The 9073-nt window shown below is 41.7% G+C and overlaps 1 protein-coding gene across 1 annotated transcript; it reads left to right on the forward strand.

Annotated features, from left to right (window-relative positions):
• The first annotated feature begins 3998 nt into the window (after positions 1-3998).
• Positions 3999-4397, forward strand: LOC107484167 (uncharacterized). Its single transcript, XM_016104784.1, has one exon. It carries the CDS (start codon positions 3999-4001, stop codon positions 4395-4397), a length of 399 nt encoding a protein of 132 aa, XP_015960270.1.
• The last annotated feature ends 4676 nt before the right edge of the window (positions 4398-9073 follow it).

Here is a 9073-nt window from a genome sequence, read left to right on the forward strand (position 1 = left end):
GTCCCTTCCGTCTCTCTGCTTTCCTACTGTCTTCATCCAATCCTTCTTACTCCTTTCCATGGCAAGCTGTATGTTGGGCATCACCGTTGTCAATTGCTACAGTCCCGTCCTCTCAGTGAAAATGTTCAACGCGCTCTGTCACAGCACGTCTATTCATCTGTCGATTCTTGATCATGTCGGAATAGAATCCAGTGATTCTTTTGCGTCTGTCACTAACGCCCCACAATCGTGAGTTTGAAGCTCGTCATAGTCATTCAATCCCTGAATCCTTGGTGATCATTGGCTTTGGCCCCAGAGAGGGAGCCAGAAGAACCGAGATCTAGGCATGGCCGAGAGGCCAGCCCCCATGATCTAAGAACTAGACGTCAAAAGATGAAAATACAATAGCAAAAGGTCCTATTTATAGAGGACTAGTAGCTTAGGGTTTACAAAAATGAGTAAATGACGTAAAAATCCACTTTCGGGCCCTTTTGGTGTGTGCTTGGGCTGAGAATTGAAGCTTTCATGTGTAGAGACTTTTCTTGGAGTTAAATGCCAGCTTTTGTGCCAGTTTGGGCGTTTAACTCCACCTTTTGTGCGAGTTCCGGCATTAAACGCCGAGAATTCTTGAGCTGATTTGGAACGCCAGTTTGGGCCATCAAATCTCGGGAAAAGTATAGACTATTATATATTACTGGAAAGCCCTGGATGTCTACTTTCCAACACAATTGAGAGCGCGCCAATTGAGCTTCTGTAGCTCCAGAATATCCACTTCGAGTGCATGGAGGTCAGAATCCAACAGCATCTGCAGCCCTTTTCAGCCTCTGAATAAGATTTTTGTTCAGGTCCCTCAATTTCAGCCAGAAAATACCTGAAATCACAGAAAAATACACAAACTCATAGTAAAGTCCAGAAAAGTGAATTTTAAATAAAAACTAATAAAAATATAATAAAAACTAACTAAAACATACTAAAAACATACTAAAAACAATGCCAAAAAGCGTATAAATTATCCGCGCATCAGCTACCTCCCTTGAAAAGGTCAGCAGCACGTTTTGTTTTGGCAGATAAAAGCATAATTTCAATAGTAGCAATCGCTGAAGACGTGCTGGTGAGAATCAGGGGGTTGACATTCCCTGTTGACTTTTATATTTTAGAGATGCCCCCTAATGACTCAGGGAGACCATCATCCATCCTGCTAGCATGGCCATTTCTGAAGACTTCCAAGTTTAAGCTAGACGCCTTCTCAGGAGCATATTCTTTTGAGATTGATGGCAGAACAGTCTCTTTCAATCTTGATGAAGCCATGAGGCACCCACAGGAAGACCACTCTATCTTCTAATGTGACGTTATTGAAGAAGTTGTGGCAGAAGTTCACCAAGAAGATATGGATGACAAGACAATAGAAGCAGATGTAAGTGTGGGGATGCCATCAGAGTTTACTGAGGACACCCCACTACCCTCCATGACCCCAGATGATCAAGAGCCTAGCCATGAGCAGGAGGCAGAATTGAAGCCCCTTCCACCCCACCTCAGGTATGCTTATCTTGAGGATAATTAGAAGCTCCCAGTTATAATTGCAAGGGAACTTACTTCCCAACAGGAGGAGTAGTTGCATAGTGTGCTGAGTAGACACAAGAAGGTTATTGGGTGGAGCTTGACGGACATAGTAGGCATCAGCCCCCAGACCTGTGAGCACCACATATTTTTAGAGGAGGGAGCAAGGCCTGTTCATCAACCTCAAAGGTGGCTCAATCCCACTATTTTAGAAGTTGTCAAGAAAGAAATGACCAGACTGCTAGAGGCTGATATCATCTATCCAATCTCAGATAGCAAATGGGTTAGTCCAGTACAAGTGGTACCCAAGAGGTCTGGTGTCACAAAAGTGAAGAATGAGTATGGAGAACTCATAGCAAAGAGAGTGCAAAACTCCTGGAGAGTCTGTATTGACTACAGGCATCTCAACCAAGCTACTCGTAAGGATCACTATCCACTTCCTTTCATTGATTAAATGCTTGATCGCTTGTTAGGTAAATCACACTACTGTTTTCTAGATGGTTACAGTGGATATTTTCAAATTCATATAGCTCCTGAGGATCAGGAGAAGACTACTTTTACATGTCCCTTTGGAACATATGTATATAAGAGAATGCCTTTTGGCTTATGTAATGCACCAGCTACGTTTCAAAGATGCATGATGAGTATTTTCTTAGATTTTCTTGAGAACTATGTGGAAGTATTTATGGATGACTTTAGTGTCTATGGTGATTCGTTTGATCTTTGCTTAGACGGTTTAGCTAGAGTATTAGAAAGATGTGTTACTTTGAACCTTGTATTAAATTTTGAAAAATGTCATTTTATGGTAAAACAAGGTATTGTTCTAGGCCATGCTGTTTCTAATACGGGTATTTCAGTTGATCCAGCAAAAATAGATATTATTTCTAGTCTACATTATCCTTCCCCTGTGAGAGAAGTTCGTCCGTTCCTTGGTCATGCAGGTTTCTACCGGTGATTCATCAAGGACTTCAGTAAGGTAGCACTGCCTTTATCCCGACTATTGCAGAAAGATATTGAGTTCGAACTGAGTGTAGACTGCAAGGAAGCATTTGATAAGCTAAAGACCGCTTTGACTCAAGCCCCCCATTGTGAGAGGACCTGACTGGAGTAAACCATTTGAGATTATGTGTGATGTCTCCAACCATGCAGTAGGAGCGGTGCTGGCTCAGCGCAACGGTAAGGACCCCTTCGTAATTGCTTATGCATCTAAGACCCTAGACACTGCTCAGTCTAATTATACTACTACTGAAAAAGAGCTTCTAGCTATTGTGTTTGCTCTAGATAAATTCTGAGCCTATTTACTTGGTGCTAAAGTGGTAGTATACTCAAACTATGCAACTCTAAAATATTTATTAGCTAAGAAGGAGTCCAAACCAAGGTTAATACATTGGATATTGTTGTTATAAGAATTTGATTTAGAAATTAAAGATAGATGTGGTTCCCAGAATTTAGTGGCTGAACACCTGAGTCACCTAGAGCACATTACGAATGACTCCACTCCTATCAATGATGCTTTTCCATTTGATAGCTTACACGTAATATCTGAAGTAGTTTCTTGGTATGCACCTATAGCTAATTATTTGGTTAGTCATACCTTCCCTCCTGATTTTACTAAGCATCAGAGGGACAAGCTTAAAAGCGAGTCCAAATATTATATATGGGATGACCCATATTTATGGAGTTGTGGTTCTGACTAAATAATTAGAAGGTGTGTGCCCCAATCAAAATTCCAGTCAATTTTAGAGGCCTGCCGCTCTTCAGAGAGTGGTGGACATTTTGGTCCTCAAAGAACAACTAGAAAAATTTTAGACTGTGGATTCTGGTGGCCCACGCTATTTAAGGATGCAGCTGTTTTCTGTAAATCTTGCTCTCCATGTCAAAGGTTTGGTAATATATCCAAGAGGGATGAGATGCCCCAACAATCCATGTTGTTCTGTGAAATTTTTGATGTTTGGGGTATTGACTTCATGGGTCCATTTCCAAACTCTAATGGTTTCTTATATGTACTGTTAGCTGTGGATTATGTTTCTAAACAGGTGAAAGCTATTCCCACCCGTACTGATGATGCTAACACTGTTGTTTCCTTCATTTGAAATAATATTATCTATCATTTTGGATCACCACGAGCAATCGTGAGCAATCAAGGCACTCACTTTTGTAACAGGAGATTAACATGTTTACTTAAGAAACATGGGATTGTTCACAAAGTAGCAACAGCTTACCATCCCTAGACCAATGGACAAGTAGAGGTGTCTAACAGAGAAATAAAGCATATCCTGGAAAAGGTTGTCAAGCCTCATTGAAAGGACTGGAGTTCCAGGCTTGCTGATGCGCTTTGGGCCTATCGGACAGCATACAAGACACCAATCGGAATGAGTTCCTTCTGCTTAGTCTACAGAAAGGCGTGTCACCTCCCAGTAGAGATAGAACACAAAGCTTTCTGGGCGGTACGGGAATGCAACATGGGATTTGAGAAAGCCAGAGCTGAGAGGAAGTTACAATTACAGGAACTAGAGAGCCTTCATTTAGAAGCATATGAGAATTCCAGGCTATACAAGGAGAATGTGAGGGCTGCACATGACAAGAATATAAAGCGCAGAGAGTTCAGATCTGGTGAGTTAGTTCTCCTCTACAACTCCAGGTTGAGACTCATGCTAGGTAAGCTGAGATCCAGATGGGAAGGCCCCTATAGGGTGGAAAAGGTTGAACTATATGGCGTTTTTCACCTGCGCCATCCCTCAAGCCCCAAGATCCTCAAAGTTAATGGTCACCGCCTAAAGCTTTACCATGGTGAGAAGATGAAGGACAACAAGGAACTGGAGATCTTCCTCCTGGAAGATCCACCATCAGCAGACAACTGAGCTTGTGGACCGTCCAATTGAAGGACGTTAAAGCAAAGTGCTAGGTGGGAGACAACCCACCATGGTAAGATCGTTCCTCTCTTCTTAGTTTTTATTTTAGTGACTCTTCTCATTATCACTGCATAAATTCTTACATTCTGCATCATCACCTGTATTCTGCATAAAAAAAGGGGCATCGACGCATATATGTCAATGGTGCGCGCGCACCCCCTTAGCGAATCACATTGTTCCCAAATTTGGTAGAGAGTTGTGTGGGAGCTGCGCAGGAGGTGTGCCTCATGCACAAGCTCCCCCGCACGTACGCGCACCTGGCACGTACGCGCCCTTCACAAATTCCTCATTGCACGCGGGCGCGTGCTAGGCGTGCACGCGCGCCCCTAAAATCGACATAAAAAGTGTGCATGGCTGATTATTATGCTGGCTTGGCGCTGGTGTCGTACTAATCGCACAACTTGCCCCACTCGTACGCGTCCCCATACCCATCTGACCACCCACGCGTGCGCGTACATGCCGCGCACGCGTCGCACACCCCCTCACCCCAATACGACAAGTTACAGAGGGTTGTGTGTGCGCGGGGCTGGACTCGTGCCAGTAGCACAACCCCCCTCACACGTACGCGTACAGCGCACGTACGCGCCCCTCTCTTTTTGCACAACCCGCGCGAACGCATGCCGTGCGTGTCCGCATCAGTAGCGCCGCATCACCCAATCAGCACGCCGCCCAAATTTCTTATCTTCTCTCTCCCAATCCTAATTTCTTTCTTCTTCCTTTTAACTTATTTCTTCTTCTTCTTCTTCTTCTTCTTCTTCTTCTTCTTCTTCTTCTTCTATCTTCTCTATCTTCTTCTTCTTCTTCTCCTCTTACTTCTTTCCCACTCACATCCTCCATTATCTCTCTCTTTTCATCTTCTTCTCAAGGTTCTTTCCTTCTTACTATTTATCTATTCTTTTTGCATTCTTTTAATTGGTGTTAGAAATTTAAATGGGTGATTGTTTTCTTCTATATTTGCTTATGGATATATTAGGGAGTGATTTGACAATTAATATTAGTTTTTGGGTTGCATGCATGTTTGGATTTCATACTTTTCCTAAAATATTTTACATGCATACCAAGTGTTTGTGAAAAGCCCATATGGCATTGTGAATTCTTAATTATTCTATTCTTCTACTCTACTGCCTGTTTTTCACAAAACCCTTACAATCTTTTATTGATTAAATATTATCGTCAACACAAACGTGGTTGTTAGTTTGTTACATTTGATAATCAAATTGAGCTATTAAGGCTTGATCTATGCTACTCATGCCTTTGCCGGCATGCCAATAAATATCTTGCATCTAATTGCCTTAGTATATCATGCTATATTTTCATTGATGTCCTACTTACATGTAGTCGCGACCATGTATTTACGACATTCTTCTTTACCTTGGCATTTATTATCACTTGTATTTTCTTCCTCCCGGTTCTAGCTATTTGATTTCATGTCCCTTTCTTTTCTTCCTTTTCAGGATGGCCACCAGGAAGGGTAAAGAGAAAGCCTCTAACATGCCACCAGTGAGGAGAGGTACGAAAAGAGAACTAGCTGCGGAACCATCCTCAATATCAATCAAGCCATCCACAAAGTAGGTCAAGAGGATCATCAAGGTAGATAAAACCGAGAAAGCCTTTCCAGCAAGGGACACTGTGCGGTTCACTAACCGCTACCGTGAGCAGATGTTTCCTATCCTGGCTGAGCGAAACTACAACAATGATCACCTACTCATCCTCTCTACCCACATTGTTGATTTTGTAGAGCCTCGCATTGAGCGCAAATAATGGGGATTCTTACGGAGGCAGCCACGGCAGGTCAACCTCTCATGGGTGGTTGAATTCTACTCCAATTTTCACATGCCAGCCCTGCAGTCTGTCTATGTCCGTCAAAAACTAGTCCCTATATCTAAAGGGGCCATTCATCGATCTTTAGATCTCACCCCTACTCCAGATGGATTGGACGCATACCAAGAAGCCTCTTTCAAGCGCCAAACATACCAGTTTGACTGGGACGACGTCCTCAGAGTTATAGCACAACCTAGCAGCAGCTGGATCTATGGATACCATCGATCCCGACCTAAGGGCATATTGGCTTCAACACTTACCTTGGAGGCTCGAATGTGGGCACAAATCATGTCCCACTATATCTTTTTGAGCACTCACGAGTCATCCTTCACTGTAGACATGGTTGTTCTCATCTGGTTTATCCTTACAGACCAGCCTCTCAACTTACTGAGACACCTCTGGCAAGCCATGGGACACGTACAGATTGCGGGCAACCTACCCTTTCCCGCCTTGGTTTCAGATCTAGTCTTGGTAGCCAGAGTCTCCTACAGAGCTGGGGACACCAATGCTATAATTCCACGGATGATCAGTATGTCTCCAACGGAAAGTACATCAAACCCCCATTAGCTACTACTAGCCGGACTGCAGACCTAGCTGGAGATATTCCTTCTCCTTCCACATCACAAGCACCTTCAACAAATCAGCTGCTCCTTCAGATACTTCAGAGGTTGGACCAGCTAAACCGGAAGGCAAAGCGAATGGAGCGCCGTAACAAGCACCGATTTTCATACCTTAAAGAGCTGATTATTGGCAACCACCCACCTGAGGGAGAACCAGACACTCCGAACTCCACCTCACCTACCAGCACAGGAAGCCATAATGACCCCGACTGTGGAGATGTTGTTACCATCCCCTCTTTGTTCCTGACCGATGGCACCGAGGACGGTGCCAAGCTTTAAGTATGGGGAGGTCGGTCAGTTCCTGACTTCCAAAGGTAATTGCTTTTTCTTAACACCAATAGGTTATTTTTCTTTTGTTAGATAGGATAGATTTCATAGTAATAAGTGTTTGCATGTATGTTCTACTTGGTTGAAAATAATAAGTTTCTTTTCAAGACCCTATTTTTGAAATTTTCACTAATTCAAATTAAAATTCTATGTTAAACTTGTCTGAAGATTGTAATTTAGAACATGGCTTAGAGCTAGAACACACAACCCAGTGAGATTTTGAGCCTAATTGTATGGTTACATGATTTAACCATTATTTTTATTCTTGTGTGTTTTTTCTCCTCTATGATTGCAATCTATGGTTTGTTCCATTCTATATGTCCATTGTTTAATGTATTGATGCATATGTATGATTGAGGCCATCATTTGTTATCAGCTCACTATCCCAAATGGCCTATCATTCTAATTACCTTTGTTCACCACTTTGAGCCTTCTCTATTCCCTTTTATTCTTTATGTTACCACATCACTAGCCTTAAGCGGAAAAATAATGAACTACCCCAATTGAATCTTTGGCTAGCTTAAGATAGAGATTGTGTGTCAAATTAAGTGTGGGAAACTATGGAAACTATGGTTAATAAGAATGTGTGTTGCTTAATTGATAAATATTAAGAATTTGAATGCTACTCATGTGAAATTATGAAAACCAAATGCATTGATGTTATAATGCTTTCAAAAATAAAAAAAGAGATCAATGCATGTGAGATAAAATAGAAGAACATTTAAATACATGAGTAGGTGAAAAACACAAAAGTGAGACTATGGGTAGTTAGGCATGATTTTAGAAGCATAGGGAATGTGTGTGCATTAGGTGAGAACTTAGGTTAATCAAAGATTCAATTTTTAGCTCACTTGGCCATACATGTATCCTCACCCTTACCTAAGCCCCATTACAACCTTGAAAAAGACCTCATGATGTTTGCATGTGTGCTCTAAATATTTGTTGATTGGTTAGATGAAGAACAAATTTTAGAATGCATGAATAGAGGAGACTAGAGTGGATTACCCTATACACTTGAGTCATCAGAGTGCATATATGCTTGACTCTATGTTCCCAGCTCTCATGAGCTATCTTTTTACAAGTTTACTTATCTTTTATTGTGTGATTTGAGTTAGTAGAATCTGAATTTTTTCTGTCTTGGAGAACTTGTTCATTTCTTTCACCAAGTAGGTATAGACATTTCATCATATAGTTGCATTCATATGTATAGGTTGCATTGCATTGCATGAGTCCTATTGTCCCTATTCATTCTTTTTGGTTTCCTTGAGCTTAGCATGAGGACCTGCTAATGTGTAAGTGTGGGGAGGTTAATAAACCACTATTTTACGATTTATCTTGTGTTGAATTGAGTGGTTTTTATCAGATTCTTCCTACACTTATTCATGTGAATCGCATGTTTTACAATTGCCTTCCTAATTCTATGCTGTGATTAAAAACTTGCTTCCTAAGCCCTTAAATTATTAATTTTTAATTCTCCCTCTATTCTATTCGATGCCATGATCTGTGTGTTGAGTATTTTCAGACTTTATAGGACAGGAATGGCTTGGAGAACGGAAAGGAAGCTTGCAAAAATGGAAGGAACGCAAAGAAACAAAGGAGCTGACCAGCGAGGAGCGACGCGGATCTGCACCTGGCGCGCACGCGTGACAAATGAATTTTTGTTGGTATAGAATTCATCAAGTGATCAATCGTAGTATAGTCTAAACCAACGCGAAATCCATTATCAAACAAAACTACAATCTATATCCGAGAGTATTAATCTCCCGAGTCGTTCTCCCTTGGAATTGCCAAAGTACGCATCTTATTGACTTAGTAAGCCTTGTTGGAGTTCTTTGAAGGTTTTAGCAAGTAATGAGA

The sequence above is a fragment of the Arachis duranensis genome, chromosome 4 (assembly GCF_000817695.3).
Source record: "Arachis duranensis cultivar V14167 chromosome 4, aradu.V14167.gnm2.J7QH, whole genome shotgun sequence".
Classification (NCBI taxonomy): Eukaryota; Viridiplantae; Streptophyta; class Magnoliopsida; order Fabales; family Fabaceae; genus Arachis; species Arachis duranensis.